Source organism: Gorilla gorilla, chromosome 17 (assembly GCF_029281585.2).
Source record: "Gorilla gorilla gorilla isolate KB3781 chromosome 17, NHGRI_mGorGor1-v2.1_pri, whole genome shotgun sequence".
In the NCBI taxonomy this organism is placed as follows: Eukaryota; Metazoa; Chordata; class Mammalia; order Primates; family Hominidae; genus Gorilla; species Gorilla gorilla.
In genome coordinates this window covers 47,518,882-47,541,033 of record NC_073241.2, presented here as the reverse complement: position 1 = coordinate 47,541,033, position 22,152 = coordinate 47,518,882, and the positions used below count along the sequence as shown (strand labels likewise).

Here is a 22,152-nt window from a genome sequence, read left to right as displayed (position 1 = left end):
AGATTTATACAGCCTTATATACTAGCTAGGGAAACAGCAAGAAGCATTTTAAGTCAACAAGACAGTGTAGATCATCAGTGAATAGTCCTATTTAACCAAGGGCTAGAAAGCCATGTTACTGCTTTTAATGCACAGTGGCAGAGAGCTGAACATTGACTGAGGGAGAAGCTAAACTACAGATTGCCAATGCTAAATCTGAGAACCAAAGATAGGTTTCTGTTTCTGTTGAACACATTCTAGTGCTTACATAGCATTTGCATTGTATTAGATGTTAAAAGTAATCTAAAGATGATTTCAAGTGTATGCTTAGGTTATATGCAAATACTATGCAATTTTATATAAAAGAGTACCTGCAGCTTTTGGTATCCACTGGGGTCTAGAACCAATCTCCTGTGGATACTGAGGGAAGACTGTAATGTCGGGTGTTGCTTTTTCTTTTTTCAGATCATTTATCATTTTGATAAGAGGGTCACACAATTTAGTTGTCTTTCAGAAGTTCATTTTCATTGACCAAAGAAGCCATTTGCAAATAGAACAGAGATAAATTAAGTGATCGTTACACAAATATACAAGTAATTGCATTGTTTGGCCCATATATTTTAGTGTTTCTTAAAATATTTCTATTCTTTTCAGTCCATTCCAGTGATTAATGGAAGAGATTTACAGAATCCTATTATTGTTCAACTTTGTGATCAGTGGGATAATCCAGCACCAGTACAACACGTTAAAATAAGTCTTACAAAAGCTAGCAATTTAAAGGTAAGTTTTAAACTTCCTTACATCTTCATTTAAAATTCTGGATTTCATTTTCATGATAGTATCTTTAGCTGTCATATTGCTTCTTTTCTAAAAAATATATTTTACATAATCTTTATTATTGCTTAGTGTAAATAAACCTCAAAAAATTTTTAAATTTTGAGGAAATAAAGTTTATATCTTACAGTAGTACAACAAGGGGCCAACATTGTACAGTTATGGCTGTTTTAGTGTTTCTTATATAGTGCTAGTAAGACTTGCATTTCAGATTAGGATGAATAAATAGATAATTAACACTGACAAAGTGAATGAAGACAGATATCACAGTGACCTACAGAATGGATTAAGGAACAGGCATTATTGGGGAAACATACATGGTGAGGCTAAACAAAAAAAGTCTTGCAGGTACCTATCCTCTACTTATCTTATGGAGAGTTACCAGATCCTGGGCAGAGCCACTGGAACATACTGATATATTCTAGGGTGAGGCTCCTGCCCTTTATTGTTCTTTTTATGGGGCAAGTATGAACATGGTCTTGTAAAGTTTGAGAACAGTCTTGACTACCAGAAAGTTCAAGATTAGGTATCATTTATTCCTATGAGTATTGAGAAGCTGCATGGGATCTAGTGGCTGGTGCATAGTTGGAGGCACTCCTTCTAGGGGAAAGAGGAAAAGCTGGTGCAAAGTTGGAGGCACTCCTTCTAGGGGAAAGAGGAAAAGCCGCTAGTCTTTGCAAAGTTGTGTGTGTGTGTGTGTGTGTGTGTGTGTATAAATCTTTTTTTTTTTTTTTTTTTTTTTTTTTTGAGACAGAGTCTTGCTGCAACGCCCAGGCTGGAGTGCAATGGCATGATCTTGGCTCACTGCAACCTCCGCCTCCCAGGTTCAAAGCAATTCTCCTGCCTCCGCCTCCTGAGTAGTTGGGATTACAGGCATGTGCCATCATGCCCAGCTAATTTTTGTATTTTTAGTACAGATGGGGTTTCACCACGTTGGCCAGGCTGGTCTCAAACTCTTGACCGCGGGTGATCCACCCGCCTTGGTCTCCCAAAGTGCTGGGATTACAGGTGTGAGCCACTGCGCCTGGTCATAAAGTTGTATTTTTATACTGTCTCTTCTGTTGGTTGAAGGGAATTCATTGGTCCCAGCCAGGTTGTTGCTAAGCAAGCCAGAGGGAGTTGGGGTCATATTCAGACAATCTTGAGTATCCCTCCACATATAAAAAATAAATATAAGTGTAATGGAGAAACCAGTTGATATCATGTAAAGATGATGTTTCTCTTGCAATTATTTATAGTTCAATCAGAATCCCAACAGGGATTTCCCAGAACCTGAAAAGGTGATCTTAAAAGTCGTATGGAAGATTAAAGTGCCAAGAATGGCTTGTTACACATGGACCTGTTTTCATAGTAATTACAGTTGGAGTTTTTAAATGAGTCTGTTAAATGAGGCTATGATATTGCTGCTATAAGACCTGAAAAGACTTACTTCTCTGGCTTAGCAGTAAGGATTTGATACCCAGATGGGAGACATACTTTGAGAAAGATGGGTTGAGAGACAATGGACCAGAGGCTAATTGGGACAGGTATAAACATAGGATTTCATCCTATCATTTCAAGTACCCTTTCTCATTTTTTCCTGTTCAGCTATTGCTCTTCCTGTCTGCATGTACCATTATTACCTACTCTTTAGGTTCTATTAAATTGAGATGGGTTTTAGGGTTTGGGAGAAAGTCTGATTTTTCTTCTACTGTGGTCTACAAATTCACTGTTATTCTGAATGTTTGCTTCCAGTAGAGTTAGACAATGATTATTTTCAACCCCAGAATAAAGATATGATTCTAGTTTCTGGAGAACCATCTGTAAAAGGCTGAGAGACCCTTCTAGATCAGTTATTAGGAAATGTGGCCACTGATTCTTAATCTCTTGAAAGTGAAAGCTTGGTTATCACTGTGAATGTAGTATTGCAGCAAAAATTTGAGAAGTGTATCTGAGTAGACATTCAAGAGAAAAATGAAGAATGAAGATATTGCTATTATGCTTTGACTTGAGTATGTGTGTACAATATATATTTCTCCAGTGCAGTCCCCTATACCTGCCCCAGCTTTAGAATATACCTTCTGTGTTTGTGTAAACAAACTTCATTTGATCTATCAGTGATATTGAAACAGTGAACTAGAAATCTGCAACTTAGTAACTGAAATACATTAAATTCTAGTGAAATTGATCAAGATGAGTGATTGTTGTTCTACTTTGGATTATATCATTACATACTACATTATTCCAACTAGTTCAGATTTTTAAAATTTAGATTTTAGAAGTATGCAAATACTGCTTTTAAAATAGGAATAGAGGGAAAGAACATTGTAATGGAAGAAAAGAACTTGATTGATCTCTAGAATTTTCTAATTAACCATTTTGTTTTGTTTTGTTTTTAGCTCATGCCTTCAAACCAACAGCATAAAACAGATGAGAAAGGCAGGGCTAATTTGGGAGTATTCAGTGTTTTTGCCCCTAGGTAAGAACCAAAAGTTTGATAGTTGTTGGTGTTATAGAGATTCGTTTTTCTTACTGCTTGCCGAAGTTACAGCTAATGACTATCCTTCTGTTTAATGTTAGGCAAGAGTTGGGACTGAATAGAAGTTGAGAGGTTTTTCTAAGAGTTGAACTTTGCATAAATTGTCTCAGAAATTTTAGATTATTAACTAATGTAATTTGAACCCCTCTCCTCTTTTGTTTTGTTAGGGGAGAGCATACTCTTCAGGTTAAAGCCATCTATAACAAAAGTATCATAGAGGGACCTATAATTAAGTTAATGATTCTTCCAGACCCAGAAAAACCCGTTCGTCTCAATGTTAAATATGACAAAGATGCGTCCTTCTTAGCAGGGGGTCTTTTCACTGGTGAGTATTTCACATACATAAATAAATCTATGATAATTTGCTTTGTACATTAGTGGAATAAATTACTTATCCTAGGTTAAGTGTGCTCAGTCTAATGTAGGAGACAGGGAAGCAAATGATTTCAATATCATGTTGCAGATGTTAAGTCAATAGGAAATTAGTTTTTGTTTTACACAAATAATTTTCTGGAAGACTTCTGTTTTCTTAAAAGGATGAATCCCTATACATAGTTTTAAGTAGTGAATGAAGCACCTCAAAGTTTAGATTTAAAAATTTTTGACAATAATTTTTAATAATTAAGTTACATGTGTACATAGCTTTTTTTACTCTATAAAGTAGACTATACCATATATAAAGTTTTAAATCTATTTCAGAGAGATCTATTTCCTGTGATTAAAAAATTAATAACAGGTGCCAAATGAATGTTACAGGTGGTAAATATAATGGGAATATTATATATATTGATCTTTTGGCTATTACATGCTATTGAAAATCATATAAGAAAGTAAATATTCTGTTCTTGGAATACATAAAGCATATGGTGCTATGGCCAATTGGCCTAACTCTTAAGTTGCTGAGTATACATTCTAGTCTTTTTGGTCTTGTATGCTAGAATTTATACATTTCTTCATCAGAATTGTATTAACATTTAAATAACGTGTGCTTTAAACATTTAAATAAGATGTTTGCTTTAAGGCATACAATTATTTAACCATATCCATTAATTGAACTAGAAAGAGAATAATTTTTTAACATTTACCATGACAGATTTTATGATTAGTGTTATTTCTGAAGATGACAGTATCATTAAAAATATTAATCCAGCACGTATTTCCATGAAAATGTGGAAGCTGTCTACCAGTGGGAACCGACCCCCAGCAAATGTGAGTCATGGGAAGCATTTTTTGAAGTTAAAAATAGTTCTTACATTTAACTTAAAACTAAGTCTCCTTTAATGTAAATATATAATGTTATATAAATTTGAGAAATGGAAGTTACAAGGAATTTACTTCATTCCTTGGGGTTAAAGAAATTACATCAATGTATGTTTCAAAATTAAAGATTGATGCTATTGAAAAAGAGTAGTCTACATTGTGATGTTTCTTAACATTTTAAGATGCCTACACATTAAAATTATTTCATCTGAAGGACAGTAGCACAAGGCAGAAGCTATTAAATATGAGGGGATAATATAGAAAATGAGATAGTAAAGAGATAGTATTGATAGACTGCTTGAAAGAGAGTGGAGAGTTAGAGGGTCTAGAACAGTGCTGTCCAGTGGAAAGATCACACCTGGTGTTTCTGCTTTCTAGTAGCTACATTTAAAAGCTAAAAAGAAATAAGTAAAATTCTAATGTTTTTAACCTAATATATCAAAAGTTACCATTTCAACATATATTCAGTAGTTTAAAAATTATTGCTTGGATTTTACGTTCTTTTATCTTACCAAGTCTATGAAATTTGGTGTTTATTTTACACTGTATATCAGTTCAGACCAGCCACATTTCAAGTGCCCAGTAGTCACACGTAGCCATTGGCTACCATATTGGATAATGCAGATCTGAAATAAATCTAAAATTGGGAACTAAAGTTTATCAGTGTCCTGATATAATAATCTGCTTCAACATTTATGGTTCATTTTAATCATTGGTTTTGGAAACTATCTTGCTTAATTAATCCTGAATCTTTGCTTGCTTAATTTAGACCATCAGTCCAATCAAGTTGGTATTATCTTTAAATAATATCACCATAAAGTTCTACTGTGTGTCTTTTAATAATGGGGTGTCTTTCCACTGTCACTAATCTCACATTGTACCTTACATGTATTATGAAGATATAAACGTGTATATATACCTGTATATTTATAAATGGAATCCAGATACACATTCAGTTTAGGTATATAATAAACTTTCCTCCTAAGTATACTATGTTAAATTTTGTCATTTTCCCCTCTCCCCTTCTCTCCTATCCCCTTTCTAGGCAGAAACATTTAGTTGTAATAAAATAAAAGATAATGACAAGGAAGATGGCTGCTTCTATTTCAGGTATTTCTCAAAACATTTCATATTTTGAATACATATCTTGTTACAAAGTAATTCAACCCTGGAGATATATGTGGGCTCACCTGAGGAAAAGTAATTTATGATCAAATAGAAATGTTAGTGTCTCTAAATTTTTCTCAGTTTTTTGGGAAAAGGTGTGTTTTCGTTTTTTAAGCATTAAATTGGTTTTAAGCTTTGTAAATTGTAATTGTATTTGCTTTTGAAACTATCGAAGCCATCAGAAGAATTCTTTTATGTTGTCAGGGCACTTTATAACTTCTTATTATATAGGAGGTTTCTATAAAGATTAGACTGGCTTTTAACATTTCTGTGACTGAGCATGTTGCTGCTTCATTCTGGACCTCCATTTTCAAATCTAAAAAGATTATGTCTTAAGTTTCTTTAAAAATCCTTTATCATCAATAGGGTCAAAATGCTCATTATATTTGTTCAGTGCTTTTTCAGACTAACTGGTAAAGGACCAATCATGGAAGCTCCACCCCTTACCTCTTCCAGTTATTACCGTCTTCTTTCCTGTTGTGCATGCCACGCACACACTCATGTAGACACACACATGCACACACCACAAACCCTCTCCTGAGTTGGTCTTATTTAGAGTTCCATTTATCTTAGCATACATCTCTATAGTCTCTGATTTAGTTGTGCCCATTTTTGAACTTGATATACAATTATTTTCCTTTGCATAAGACTTCTTTCACTCAGCATCATGAGATTCTGTGGCATATAGCTATAAATTCATTCATTTCCATTGCTGTATAGAAGTCCATTGTGTGAACACACTATTCCATTCTGTTAATGGCTATTTGCATTTTCAATTTTGGGCTATTACAAATAATGTTTATAACACTGGTGCTCATATAAAAGTAAAATTGCTGGGTCATAAGTTCATAGATGTGTATATTTAAATATAGATGTGTATGTTAGATGTTAAATATAGATGTTAAACATAGATGTGTATGTTTAACTTGAGTAGCTTGAGGGTTTATTTCTTTTTAATACATAGCCTTGCTAGAGTGCAATGCCTAGAGTGCAGTGGCTCACTGCAACCTCTGCCTCCCTGGCTCAAGCGAGCCCCCTGCCTCAGCCTCCCAAGTAGCTGGGACTACAGGAATGTGCTGCCATGCCCAGCAAATTTATTTATTTATTTATTTTGTGTGTGTGTGAAGACTGGGTTTCACCAAGTTGCTCTGGCTAGTCTCGAACTCCTGAGCTCAAAGCCATCTGCCCACCTCAGCCTCCCAAAATGGTGGGATTACAAGCATGAGCCACCGTGCCTGGCCCTTCCCAACGTGGTTTTGTGGGTCTTTTCAGGTGTAATCTTCTGGTGGACATGTAGTAGAGTGGCATCACGCTTACTCTTAATTTGCATTTCCCTGTTTATCATATATTTATTGGCCACTTAGATTACCTTTTGTGAAGTGCCTTTTTTGAGTATCTTAATAACTTTTGTATTATTTTTTATATCAATTTGTAGGAGTTCTTTATATATTAGAGATACAAGCCTTTTGTTTAGACATCTTTGCCTATCCTGTGGCTTGCTTTCTCACTTTATGATATCTTGAACAGCAGTGGTTAATTTTTATATAAGCAAATGTGTTAATCATCTTTTTTATAGTTGATCTTCTTTGTGTCCTGTTTAAGTCTTTCCTTACATTTAGGTCATCAACACATTTTACTATATTATTGTGTTGGGGGTTCCCAAGACCAATGCCAGGTTTGATGATTCACCAGGAGGACTCACAGGACTTACTATATAGCTGGGCTCATAGCTATGTTTTATTGAAACAAAAGGATTCAAAGTGAAATGAGCAAGGTAAAAAGCTCATGGGGTGATGTCCAAGGGAAAGCAGACACACAGGAAGCTTTCCAAGGATTCTGTCTTGGTGAAGTCACAGAGTATGTGCTTAATTCCCCAACAATAAATTGTGACAATGCGTATAAAATGTTGTCAACCAGGGAAGCTCACTAGGGACTCAGCATTCAGGGTTTTTGTTAGGGTGTGGTCACATAGGCAGCCTCTGCCTAGCAAATACCAGATTTTCAGAAGAAAAGCAAGTGTGTAGCATAAACCATATTAGTGCAGTGGTTTAGGCAATGTGAGCCACTCATATCAGTTAAAGGTGAGAACCCTTCTGAAATCTAAACTCACAGATGTCTGCGAAGGGCCCATCTTGCAAGCAGGACTTTCTAAGGATAGCCCTTTAGGTTTGCTGTGTTCTTTTTATACAGTTATACGTGGAATTGATTTTTTTTTTTTTTAATGTATAGTGTGAGGCCAGGTGCGGTGGCTCACACCTATAATCCCAGCACTTTGGGAGGCAGAGGCAGGCAGATCACATGAGGTCCATCGTAAATGATATCTCCTAAAACATTTTTATTTTCTGTTGTTTTTGGTTATAGAGATGCAATTGATTTATGTATATTGACCTTGTAGCAGTTATCTTTGTTAAACTCCTTTATTTCTTATTTTAAATAATTAATTAATTAATTTAGAGACAGGGTCTCACTATGTCACCCAGGCTGTAGTGCAGTGGTGCAATCATGGCTCACTGTAGCCTTGACCTCCCAGGCTCAAGCAATCTTCCTACCTCAGCCTCTCAGGTAGCTGGGACTACAGACCCACAGCACTACGCCTGACTTATTATTTTATTTTTTGTGGAGACAGGGTCTTACTATGTTGTCTGGGCTTGTCTTAAACTCTTGGGCCTTAGCCTACCAACTAGCTGGGACTATGGGCCCACACCACCACACTTGGTTGATTTTTTAATTTTTGTGGACTCAAGGTCTCATTGCAGGTCTTGAACTCCTGAGTTCAAGCAATCCTCCCACCTCAGCCTCCCAAAGTGCTGGGATTACAGATGTGAGCCACCACTCCTGGCTCTGATTTTATTTGTAGATTCTTTGGGATTTAATAAAAATGTCTAGGATTTATAATAGTAGGTTTGTTATTTTCCAGTTTTTGTGTATTTTCTTTTTCTTTCTTTCTTTCTTTCTTTTTTTTTTTTTTTTTTTTGAGATGGAGTCTTGCTCTGTCTCCCAGGCTGGAGTGCAGTGGCACGATCTTGGCTCACTGCAAGCTCTGCCTCCCGGGTTCATGCCATTCTCCTGCCTCAGCCTCCGGAGTAGCTGGGACTATAGGCACCTGCCACCATGCCCAGCTAAGTTTTTGTATTTTTAGTAGAGACAGGGTTTCACTGTGTTAGCCAGGATGATCTCGATCTTCTGACATTGTGATCCACCCGCCTTGGCCTCCCAAAGTGCTGGGATTACAGGTGTGAATCACCGCGCTCGGCCGTGTATTTTCTTTTTCTTATCATACCACAGCATCTTGGATTTACAGCAAAATGTTAAATAGACATGATGAGAGTGATCATCCTAATCTGGTTTCGAATCTCAAAGGGAACATTTCAGCGTTCCACCACTAAGTGTGATGTTTGCTTTAGAGTTTTTCTTTTATCAAACTGTTCGTTTCTGAGTCTTAATAAGTCTTTTATCAAACTGTTCATTTCTAAGTCTTAATTATAAATTGACTTTAGATTTCATCATCTATTGAGGCACTATGTGATATTTTTCCTTTACTTTTAAAATCCTTTAAGACATTATTACTTTACTTTTTTAATGTGGTAATTATAGTACATTAGTTTTCTGAATGGTCAGCCAACCTTGCAATTACTGGAATAAACCCAATTTTATCATGTTGTATTATTTTTATATATCGATGGAGGTGTTTTGCTAATATTTTCGTAGGATTTTTGCATCTACCTTGATCTTTGAAATTAACCTGCATTTTCTTTCTTACACATTCTTAGTTTGCTGTCTACATCATGTAGCCCTCACAAAAATAGGAAGAAATTTTCCCTCAGTCTTGGTTTATTCTTAGGAGAATCTTATATAAGAGTGTTATTCCTTCCTTAAATGGTGATAGATTAATCAACGAAGCCATCTGAGCCTGGTGTTTTTTGTGGGGGGAAGGTTTTAGTGATGGATTCAGTTTGTTCAAATTCAGAAGTTATAGAACTATTTGTATTTCCTGTCTCTTGCTCAGTTTTGATATCTTGTAATTATCAAACTATCTTTTTTTTTTTGAGACAGAGTCTCGCTCTGTTTCCCAGGCTGGAGTGCAGTGGCATGATCTCAGCTCACTGCAACCTCCACCTCCCTGTTCAAGCGATTCTCCTGCCTCAGCCTCCCAAGTAGCTGGAACTGTAGGCATACACCACCACTGTCTGTCAGACTATCAGTTTCATCTAAATAAATAGTTAATTTTATCTAAATAAATAGGCTGTCTGACTATCAATTTTATCTAAATTTTCAAATTTGTTGTTCATACCATTCTGTTTATTTTCTGTAAGATCTGTGATCTCATTCTTGACACTATTTGTACTCTCTTGTGGCTTGATTAATCTTAGTAAGAGATTTCAATTTTTTAGATCTTTTAAAGAACAAACTTTGGGCTTTTAAAATATATTTTATATGTTTTATTTAATTTCATTTACTTTGCATTTCATTTGTTCTTTTATTAAAACTGCTTGAGAAGGTTTTTTAGCTCATTTATTTTGGTCACACACACAAAACATGTATATGTGTATATGTATGTAGAGCTGTACATTTCTAAGCATAACTTTAATAGCATTCACAAGTTTTATGTATTTTATTTTTATTAGTATTTGGATCAAAAATTGTTTTTTCTTTTTTCTTTTTTTGAACCAGAGTCTCGCTCTTTCATCCTGGCTGGAGGGCCATGGTGTGATTTTAACTCATTACAGCCTTGAACTCCTGGATTCAAGCAATCCTCCCACCTTAGTCTCCTTAGTAGCTAGGACTACAGGTGTGTGCCACCACACTCAGCTAATTTTTTTTTTTATTTGGTAGATATCAGGGCCTCACTGTGTTGCCCAGATTGGTCTCAAACTCTTGGTCTCAAGCAGTCCTCTCACTGCAGCTTCCCAAAGTGCTGATTACAGGCATGAGCCACTGAGCCCAGCCTTGGATTAAAATATTTTCTAATTTTCATTGTGATTTCATCCTTTGACCATGGCTTATTCAGATGTTTACTGAATTGTGAAATTTAGTTTACCCTGTATGATTTCAGTCCTTTGAAATTAGTTGTTATTTGTTTTTGTGCTGGGTATATAGTCAATTTTTGTGTATGTTCCAAATATACTAGATAATAATGTGATTTTTGCATTTGAGGTACAGTGTTCTATATCTTTTATATTTTTTGTCTGTTTCACCTAGCAGTGTACTAAATCTCCAAGTATGAATGAAAATTTGTCTATTTTTTCTCTTAGTTTACATAAGAGAACAAATACATATTTTGAGGCTTTGTTATTAGGTACATACAGACTTAGATTATTATTATTATATTTTTCTTGCAAATTAAACCTTTTATTATTATGAAGTATTCTTTTTCTCTAGTAATGTTTTTGCCTTAAAGTTTACTTTGGTAATAGTATACCAACTTTCCCTATGAATGACATGCAAAAGCCACTTTGGGAATCATGAGGATTAGTGTTTGCATATATATATATATATATATTCTTTTAAGTGTATCTTTTGTAAATGGCATTATCGTTTTTTTTCCTGATAATCTTTGTCTTCTCATTGAAAGTTTAGGTCTTACATATACCAATTCACTTGGTTTTGGATCTGTTTTGTTTTCTGTATGATCCAACTGTTTTTTCCCTTCTCTTTCCTGTTTTCCTTTTTGATTTATTGTTTCTAATAGTCATTTTCTGGTAGTTATACCATCTTTCACTGTTCTCTAAGTGATTTCCTTGGAGATTTGTAACGTGTATACTTGACATGCCAGTCTCTAGTAATAATTTGTATTTTTTTACCTTCTTAAGCAGTGCATGGATCTTAGAACATTTACTTCCATTCCCTTCTCCCAATTTACATGCCTTTTTGTTGTGAATGTTAAACCTATCAAGGCATCATTTTTATTGCTTACAATCAGTGTTTATTGGGATTTACTCATTTATCCTTTCTGTTAATCTTTAACTCAAGGCTTTCATCTGGTATTGTTTTCCATCTTAGGAAGTTCCTTCAATATGTCTGCTGGTGATGAATTATCTTATTTTTACCTGAAAATATCTTTATTCCACCTTCATACTTGAAGGATATTTTTACTGCATATGGTATTCAAGGTCAGCAATTTCTTAACCACCATCCTTCACTATCTCATTCTGTTGTCAGTCTCATTATTGTTTAAAAAAATGTATTTTCCCTCCTTTGGTTATTTTGTGGTTGGTTCCTCCCCTGCCCCACCCCACCCCCTGCCCAGCAGTTTTACTGTGATATGTCTGTGGATTTCTTTTTTACATCCTGCTTGGTTTTCACGGGCTTTGATTTCGTGGTCTTCAGTTTTAAAAAATTTTGCCATTCTTTTACCTCTCTTCCTTCCAGATGATTACTTTGAACTATCTTCAGTTAACTAATTCTCTCTTCGGTGACATATGATTTTCTGTTAAGTCCCTCCTTCAGTTGCCAATTTCTGTTTGACGTTTTCAGTTAATCAATGTATTAAAGTCTGCCTAGAGTTCCTTTAGGTCTGTTGTGATTTTCTCTTAGTTTCTGTTGGTTTTCATTCTAGTTCTGTCCTTCATGTATCTGGTGATTCTATTATTGTTGTACTAGACATTTTATTTATGAATATTTATAGAAATAATTGGATATATAGGATAAGAATGTGTTACATTTGCTTCTGTCCGTTGTCTGGGCTGCTACCCATCTATTACCACTTCAGTTTCAGAGATTGACATGATTCAAAGGAAGTTGCATTTCTTTTGCAAGCTGGTCTGCTTTAGGTTTACCTGTGCTGCTAGAATTTACTCCCAGGACTAAAGCATCCTTAAATATGAAATTTATATCCCAGGGCCTCCTTTCTATCTTATATTCTACTAAGTTATTTTTTACTTTAGCTTGTTAACTCTTTAACATTTTCAAGCAATTTTTTTTTTTTTTTTGTACAGCTGTTTTCATCATGAAGGGTTTGCCTGCCATTTGGAAGCAGAAGTCCGTTTTAATTCTCTCTTTTTTTTTTTTTTTTTTGGAGATAGAGTCTCACTCTGTCACCCAAGCTGGAGTGCAGTGGAGTGATCTTGGCTCACAGCAACCTCTGCCTTCCGGGTTCAAGCGATTCTCCTGCCTCAGCCTCCCGAATAGCGGGGACTACAGGCGCACACCACCATGCCTGGCTCATTTTTGTATTAATAGTAGAGATGGGGTTTCGCCATGTTGGCCAGGCTGGTCTTGAACTCCTGACCTCAAGTGATCCGCCTGCCTCAGCCTCCCAAATTTCTGGGATTACAGGCATGAGCCACTGCGCCCAGCCTTGTTTAAATTCTCAATATAACTTTCTTAGGAATTACCATCTCAGAGAAAACAATATAGAGAAAGGTTAAATAATTTTCTTCAAGGTTGCATAGATGTTACAGTGTCGGGATTTGAATTCAAGTATGTATTCAAAGCCTGTGCTTTGTACTGCATTGAGCCGGTATTTTGAGAATATGAATGACATGCAAAAGCTACCCTAGGGATCATGAGCCACATCGCACATATTGTAGAATATTATTCATATTTTCTTTGTGTTTGTAAAGCGTGACCAAAAATAAGTTAGTAAGTGTGCCTCTTCTTAGGCACTGAGTTCATTATTGGTAATTGATTCACAGTAAATACCTTGTATGCGTAGTTAAATATTTCAAATAGTACTTGAATGGAAAAAAAGTTACTTAGAAGATCAGCAGGATGTTCTATAATTTTGAAATACAAAACCGTCGCTTAGAAATTCATAAAGTAGAAATGAAGCAAAATTTACTTGACATATAATTCAGCATTTTTTACTTATTTACTGCTTTCTCAACTTCATATTCCTGTTCTTTCGATTTTTACCATATCCAGCACTTTTATTCTGGATGTTTTGTAAAAGAATGTACAGGTAAGAGGAACCTGGGAGTAAGCAAGAAATGTTTGTTGAACGAATGAAGGTCAATATACTATTAGTAGTTCTATTCTTCCTACTCATTTATTTTTGTGGAAAGAACAGAAATGTTGACTCTTTGAATTCCTTCCCCCTTTATACAAACATTGTCAGTAATCTTAACTTTCTTTTAAATTTAGGGATAAAGTAATTCCTAATAAAGTGGGGACATATTGTATCCAGTTTGGTTTTATGATGGATAAAACAAATATTCTCAACAGTGAACAGGTTTGCTTACTTTTTTTATATACCACAGTTAGCTTTACATTTTCTTTTTTTTTTCCCCTTGGTTCTGCATTACATGAAATAGCTTCACATTTTCTCATTTAGTTTATGAATGAAATATTTTGTTTAAAAGTGAAGTAATTATTGGATGTGAAATATAAATAATTCAATTTTCAGGAAAATTAGTATATAATATGTTTAAATTTGTTCAATAATTTGACCTGTTACAGGAGTCACATTTCCATTTCTCTTTATATCAAAGACTCAGCATTTTAGTGTATAGTGTTGTAAAGTTGCTCATATCAACCATGCATGAAAAATATTAGTAATATTTCACACAGCCATAACAAGAGAACGAAATTATGTCCTTTGCAGCAACATGGATGTGGCTAGAGGCCATTATCCTAAGTAAATTAATTAAGAAACTGAAAACCAAATACTGCATGTTCTCCCTTGCAAGTGGGAGCTAAACATTGGGTACACACGGACACAAAGAGGGGAACAGTAAATGCTGGAGATTGCAAAAGAGGGGAAAGAGGGAGGTGGGCAAGAGTTGAAAAACTACCTATTAGGTACTGTGTTTGCTACTTGGGTGACGGGATCATTAGAAGCCCAAACCTCAGCATCCTGCAATATACTCATGTAATACACTTGCACATGCACCCCCTGAATCTAAGATAATTTTTAAAATAATGAAAGTTGGAAATTAAAAATAAATAGTATTTCAGTTATTAGAATTCTGGATAGTGATGTTCAAGGCAGTTTAAATACACATCTACATATAATACTGTTGGTATAGGCTGGGTGCAGTGGCTCACGCCTGTAATCCCAGCACTTTGGGAGGCCGAGGTGGGCAGATCACTTGAGGTCAAGAGTTCAAGACCAGCCTGGCCAATATGGTGAAACCCCTCCTCTACTAAAAATACAAAAATCAGCTGGGCGTGGTGGGCGCACGCCTGTAGTCCCAGCTATTCAGGAGGCTGAGGCAGGAGAATCGCTTGAACCCAGGAGGCGGAGGTTGCAGTGAGCAGAGATCACCCCTCTGCACTCCAGCCTGGGTGTCACAGTGAGACCCTGTCTCAAAAAAACAAAAAACTGTCGGTATACTAATTTTTTTGATTACCTATGTTTTTTAATACCTCTAAGTTTGTTCTTAGATGGCTGTAAACATCCAAAAATTAACCTGACCTAACTTTTTTATGCTGAATTTTAAAAGCAAATTGATTACTTTTAAAAGATTAATGGAAATAAATTTTAGAAGGTAACATTTAATTTTATTTAGTATGTGCCATTGTTATGTCTTCCCTTCCTCTTAAATGCTAAAGCATCAATATATTGTTAATCAGAATGTCTCTTTTGTTTTGTAAGGTTATAGTTGAAGTCCTGCCTAATCAACCTGTGAAGTTAGTACCTAAAATTAAACCACCTACACCAGCTGTTTCAAATGTTCGCTCAGTTGCCAGTAGGACCTTGGTCAGAGATCTACATCTTAGTATCACGGTAATGTTTATTTTCTTCCAAAACTGCGAAGGGTAACAAGAAAAATTATCTTTGATTTTAGGGTACAAAATTATTTGTATGGATTCTGTCAATTACTCTGATTAAGGTTATAGGGAAAACTTGTGCAGATGAATTAAATATTTATAAATATCTTTGTATTTGAATAAAAATAGAGAATATATAACATTATACATAAAATGAATTCAGAATAATAAGCAGAGCTGACTCAAAATGCAGAAATCTCAATCTGCCTACCTTTTTTTTTTTTTTTTTGAGACAGGGTCTTGTTCTGTCACCCAGGCTGGAGTAGCATGGCACAATCATAGCTCACTGCAACCTCAAGCAGTCCTCCCACCTCAGCCTCCTGAGTAGCTGGGACCACAAGGTGCACAGCACCACACCTGGCTAGTTTTAAATTTTTTTCTGTGGGGTTTTGCTGTGTTTTGCTGTGTTGCCCAGGCTGGTCTTGAAATCCTGACCTCACGTTATCCTCCTGCCTCAGCATTCCAAAGTGCTGGGATTACAGCTGTGAACCACCACACCCAGCTGCTACCTTTTCTAATACATACCTTTACTCACCTGTTTAGTGTATATGTCACGAATGAATGTGAACTATATTGACTCTTCAATGTCTGGTTCACTGAGGGGACTGAAGGACATAAGTATTTTTTTTTAAAGAGATCTGTTCTGATGACTGCTCATAGTTAAAGAAAATCAGAGCTCCTCCAAGGCTGCAGATTTCATGAAGCATAAGCAGCAACACAGCTGTCAAAAATATTAACAAAAACATGTAAAACACAGTAGTGGGACTGCACCTTTATGGAAGATTTGGTTGGTGGGATGCTTGTCTACTTTCAGTTTATTTTCCTGTTTTAGATGATTGGTTATTCTTCCCTAGACATCTCTTCTTTTCCCAAAACATCTTGTTGGGGTAAACGGTGCCATAGAATTACTCCAAGGGTCTTTGAATCTCATATAAGCACCAAACATTGTGAGAAACACATATAGGCCTATTGGTTTTCAAATGTATACAGGTTGGTGTTAATAAAATATTTAAAGTCACTACAAGTTTATAATAACTTTTTAAGCACTTTTTCACATCTGTAGGTACTAAAAGTACATGAAAAGGTGATATTTTAAAATGGGAGTCCTTGTAATTTAGTAAGGTAGGAACTGTTGTATTGAAGTCTCTTGTTCTTTTATGGTTTCTGGAACTATTTCTTGCCTGTGGAACACTCAAACTTAGAACTGAATTTTGTGCTTAGACTAAGAAAGATCCAGATAATTTAATGTTGGGGGCTCTCTGTATTATTTCTGATTTGTACATGCTCTTCTCTGGGTTTAATCTTCTGATCAGTTTCTCTAATTGTTTTCCATTTTTTGTTTTAAGGATGACTACGACAACCATACTGGAATTGATTTGGTTGGCACTATAATAGCCACCATTAAAGGCTCTAATGAGGAAGATACTGATACCCCACTTTTTATTGGGAAAGTTAGAACACTTGAATTCCCCTTCGTGAATGGTTCGGCTGAAATCATGGTAAATTTTTTATATCTTTTGGTAGATAGAATTTCTGTATTTAATGCTTTTAACCACCATATTAAGACACCTTTTCTTTTGTATAGCTATGAAGATGTTCTAATCATAGCACTAAATTGGGAAGTCAGCTGAAATATTTTCTGATTTTGCTATTACAAATTGAACCCAGGATCTTTATAAGTAAGACTCTCGTTTTTCCTGTGGGATAACAGCTTTCTCTGATTCTAGTTGTTTTTAACTTTAGTGACAGTACGTGATATTTTATGTTTCATTGAAAAGCTGCCGTTATGTGGATAGAAACAAAAAATGTAGCCCAGGTAAATTTTAATTAAACAACTTATCTTTGTTACTCATTTTTTTCTAAAATGAAAATAGTTTTATTTGTATTTTAAAAATATACAGTGCAAGAACCTCCATAAATAATCAAGATATTGTCACCTGTCAGAGATGATAGATGCTTAGCAATTTAGTATTACCTTCCAGAGTTTCGGCATATACACTAATGCTGCCTGCATACCATGTGTGTATATGATTTATATACATGTTCGGAGGGTGTAAAATTTCATTAATAGAATTGTGCCTTTATAAAAATCTTTTCTTGTTTAACATCTCTAATATATTCTTAGTAAAAGTAAGCCTACATCATTGTATATTAATGACCACAATTTATTTGATCAATCCTTAGTGAAAATTTAGTTCTTTTCTAAAGTTTGTTTTTATCAACAGTGCTTCCATTAGCTTTCTTCTATGTATAGTCAGCCCCCCATATCCGTGGGTTTCACATCTGTAGATTCAAAAATAATTAGGAAGAAAATTTCATCTGTACTGAATACATACATTTTTCTTGTCAGTATTCCATAAACAATACAACAACTATTTTCATAGCATTTTAGTAGTTATTACTAAGTAATCTAGGGATGATTCAAAGTATATGGAGTATGTGCATAGGCTGTATGCAAATACAACACCATTTTATATCAGGGATGTGAGTATGCATGGATTTGAGTATCTGTGGGAGTCCTGGAACTAGTACCCCACAGATACCAAGGGATGACTATATATCCTTTTGCATATATTATTTCTTTAAGAAATTACTAGAAGCAGAATGTGTTAAAGATAGGATATGCATATTTTAAGCCTTTTGGTAGTTACTGCCAGTGCTCTTCAGTTTATATTCCTGCCAGAAGTATATGTCTATCTTACTCATATTAGCAACACTATATGTGTGAACACTTTTAAAAATTCTAACCAAGTATCTGAATAAAAATTTATTTTTGTCGAACATTTTTTGGTTTTAATCTTTCTAAGATTGTTTACTGACCATTTCTTTTAGAATTTTCATTTTTTTCTTAAAAATATTAGTGCTCTTTGGTATATAAGTACTTTTTCATGAGATGTTCTTTTGTTTTTAGAACTTTCCTTTGTTTATATTGGAGGGGCAGATCATATTCACAGTGCTATCTCTGATATCCTTAATTTCTTTAATTTTTGATATATCTGGATTTTATTGACCCTTTTTCAAATCCATTAATATTCTTGATATCTTTTCAGTAATTCTAACAGTACTAATGGATATGAAATGTTACCTTTTCTTGTATTTTTGTTGTTGTTCATTTCTGTGTCTAACTCATTGCAGCATCACATTGTTTCAGTAAAATTAGGCTTATACGGTAGGAGCCTGCCAGCTGTACCTGGCCTGAAGACTTGTCAATTGGTCTGGCAGTGGCTGACCAATACAGCATTTTCATTGTAATTAGTTTTCAACATTTAAAGTTCTGGAATTTTTACATAAAAATCTGCATTTCTAATTTATTTGGTGAAATCTAAAGATCTGTCAACACTGGGCGAGGATTCTCTTAGCCAGCTGTATGTGCACCCTGAACAGTGACTGCTCCTGTCAGTGTGCCTGGTTTCCAGTCAGCCGCTTCCATGCCACTTCTTTTCATTTATTGACATTGAGGACATGTGTATTTACCACTTATATTCACACTTGTTCTTCCTTTTTTATTATAGTGGAGAATAAAGTAAAATTTTCTTGTGCTCTAACAAAAATTAGGTAATGAAAGCCACATTGAAAAACAAAGGGGAGTGGGGAGACATACTTAACATGCAGAGTGGATTTATGTTGGAAGAAGACATCTAGTCTTCTTTCTAAAGAAAGTTTTCTAAAGAAAACTTTACCTGTTTTCCTGTTTAGCTATGTCCAGTTTTCTTTTTTTTTTTTTTTTCTTTTTTTTTGGAGACAGAGTCTCACTGTCTCACCCAGGCTGGAGTGCAGTGGCGTGATTGCCGCTCACTGCAAGCTCTGCCTCCAGGTTCACGCCATTCTCCTGTCTCAGCCTCCCAAGTAGCTGGTACTACAGGCACCCACCACCACATCTAGCTAATTTTTTGTATTTTTAGTAGCGACGGGGTTTCACCGTGTTTGCCAGGATGGTGTCGATCTCCTGACCTTGTGATCCGCCCGCCTTGGCCTCCCAAAGTGCTGGGATTGCAGGCGTGAGCCACCGCGCCCGGCCTGTCTCGTTTTCTTGGCCCCCTTATAGTCATTAGAAATTGCTAAACCTGCTGTATATACTCCTGAGATTCAGACAAGAGATTTGGCTATTCCCCAGCAGCTGTATATAAAAATCTCTTCACATCATGCATGTAAATGTACTCTTACCACTAGAGGACCCTGATATCTCACTGAATAAATAGAAAACTCAAGTCCTTCTTGGCTCCTGCCTCACATATTGATTTAGTATGTCTGGAGCAGGGCTCTAGAATCTGATTTTTAAAAAGCAGGTGATTCTTATCATTAGGGAAGTTTAGGAAACACTGGTCTAGAGCACAACCAATGTTTGTAAATTTTCCACATTATTGCTTTGTTTAAAGTTACAATCTAAATTTGTAGTTGCTTAAGTTTGTTAATTGTGCTATTCACATTCACTGTATTATTTGCCTACATGATCTGGACATTTCTGTTGGCAGTGTCTAAGTTTCATTCTGATATGCATTTGTTTGTTTCTCATATGCCAAATTTCCGTTTATACTTGGATCCAGTTTGGAACTCTTCATTTCTGTTATTCTGTTTATCCTTTTTTCTTGGTAGGTATGCATCAGGGATTAAAAACTATAAAACTTTGAGATAGGAGATTCCTCTGCAAACAAGATAAAAAGGAAAAGATTATATTTAACTAATTAAAAGTTACACTTTCTGCGGGGCACAGTAGCTCATGCCTATAACCTTAACACTTTGGGAGGCCAAGGTGGAAGGATTGCTGGAGCCCAGGATTTCAAGACCAGCTTGGGCAAATGGCAAAACCCCATCTCTACAAAAAATTAAAAATTAGCCAAGCGTGGTGACACGCACCTATAGCCCCAGCTACTCAGGCAGCTGAGGTGGGAAGATAGCTTAAGCCTGAGAGGTTGAGACTGCAGTGAGCCATGATTATGCCACTGCATTCCAGCCTGGGTGACAGAGCAAGACCCTGTCTCAAAAAAAAAAGTTACACTTTATGTACTGTAAGCATATCTTAAACAGAAGTAAAAGAACAGTGACAATGTGTTGATAATTGTTGACACTGGATGATCAGGTTTATTATCTGATTCTGTAGTAGAAAAAAAAGTTTTTAAGGTAGTAAATTAAGGAGAAATATTGATTTTGCTATATGCAGTCATGTCATCACTTAATGACGGGCATATGTTCTAAGAAATACATCATCAGGTGATTTCATTGTTGTGCAAATATCGTAGAGTATACTTAAACCTAGGTGATATAGCCTACTATACACCTGGGCTATATGTCACAACCTATTTCCTTTTTTTTTTTTTTTTTTTTTTTTTTGAGACAGAGTCTTGCTCTGTCACCCAGGCTGGAGTGCTTTGGCGCACTCTTGGCTCAGTGCAACCTCCGCCTCCCGGGTTCAAACAATCCTCCCACCTCAGCCTCCCGAGTAGCTGGGACTACAGGCGCGTGCCCACCACACCCAGCTGATTTTTGTTTTTTCAGTAGAGACAGGGTTTCACCATGTTGGCCAGGTTTGTCTTGAACTCTGACCTCAGACGATCCACCCACCTCGGCCTCCCAAAGTGCTGGGATTGTAGGCATGAGCCACCACACCCAGCAGCATAACCTGTTTCTCCTAGGCTACAAACCTGTACAGTATGTGACTGTACTGAACACTGTAGGTAATTTTAACATAATAGTATTTGTGTATCTAAACATAGAAAAGGTATAGTAAAATACAGTATTATAATCTTTTGGGACCACCATTGTACATGTGGTCCTTTGTTAGTGAATTGTTATGTGGTGCATGACTGTATGTTAGATACATATAATTAAAGGACTGATATATTGAACAGATTTCTAAAACCTAAGGAACTACTTGCAAATCAATTTAAAAAAAAAGACAAACCGGTAGAAAAATAAATGGGCAAAGAATATGAGCAGGCAATTAATGGAAAAGAAAATATAAATAACCTGTAAACATAAGAAGCATGATTTCAGTACCACTCAGGGAGATGTTAGTTAAAATAATAATGACTGGTCGCTTTTTAATTCCCCTTTTTAGAAAAAAAAATATGATTGATATTAAATGTTGGCCAGCATAAGGGGAATTGGGCACTCCCATATACTGCTGGTGAGAGGATAAATTGATACAGCTTCTTATAAGGGAAATTTGATACTTACCTTTTAAAATAAACTTAACACTTCTCATTATTCATCCCAGAAAACACATTTGCAGAGAAACATTTGGAGATATATTTTTGCTATGTTATAGATAATTGTTTAAAAATTGTAAACATACTAAATATTTGCCACCCAATGAATGAGTAGTATAGTATAGTGTACTATGCATAAATTTTAAATTGGCATCTATACATTCACATGAATTGATCAAATCGAGTGCTGAAAGCAAGTTGCTAAAGTATATGTTACTTATTTTTAAAATGCAAACAGTATTTTTTAAATACATGTTTGCATTTATGTAAGTCTGTTGAAAACCACATTCAGAAACTGATTGGCAGTTGGTTTAATGGTGGGCTTGTATTCTATATTCTTTGGGAAAAAGTCTGTGAGCTGTAATTTATAATTTTATTTCATGGATTGACCTACAGTGCCATATCGATTTAGATTTTTTAAAAATACTACTTCTCTGTAAATTGTATTGTTATAGTCTAAACAAAAACAGCTACTAT

The 22,152-nt window shown here is 35.5% G+C and overlaps 1 protein-coding gene across 1 annotated transcript in view; it reads left to right on the top strand.

Annotated features, from left to right (window-relative positions):
• The window catches only part of SMCHD1 (structural maintenance of chromosomes flexible hinge domain containing 1), a 147,431-nt gene that overhangs the window by 90,732 nt on the left and 34,547 nt on the right, over positions 1-22,152 (top strand). Inside the window, exons 30-37 of the mRNA XM_019014179.4 lie at positions 634-759; positions 3,192-3,271; positions 3,499-3,656; positions 4,425-4,540; positions 5,637-5,701; positions 13,841-13,928; positions 15,294-15,425; positions 16,816-16,968. Coding sequence (XP_018869724.1) covers positions 634-759; positions 3,192-3,271; positions 3,499-3,656; positions 4,425-4,540; positions 5,637-5,701; positions 13,841-13,928; positions 15,294-15,425; positions 16,816-16,968 — 918 coding nt within the window. The remainder of the gene's footprint in view (positions 1-633; positions 760-3,191; positions 3,272-3,498; positions 3,657-4,424; positions 4,541-5,636; positions 5,702-13,840; positions 13,929-15,293; positions 15,426-16,815; positions 16,969-22,152) is intronic.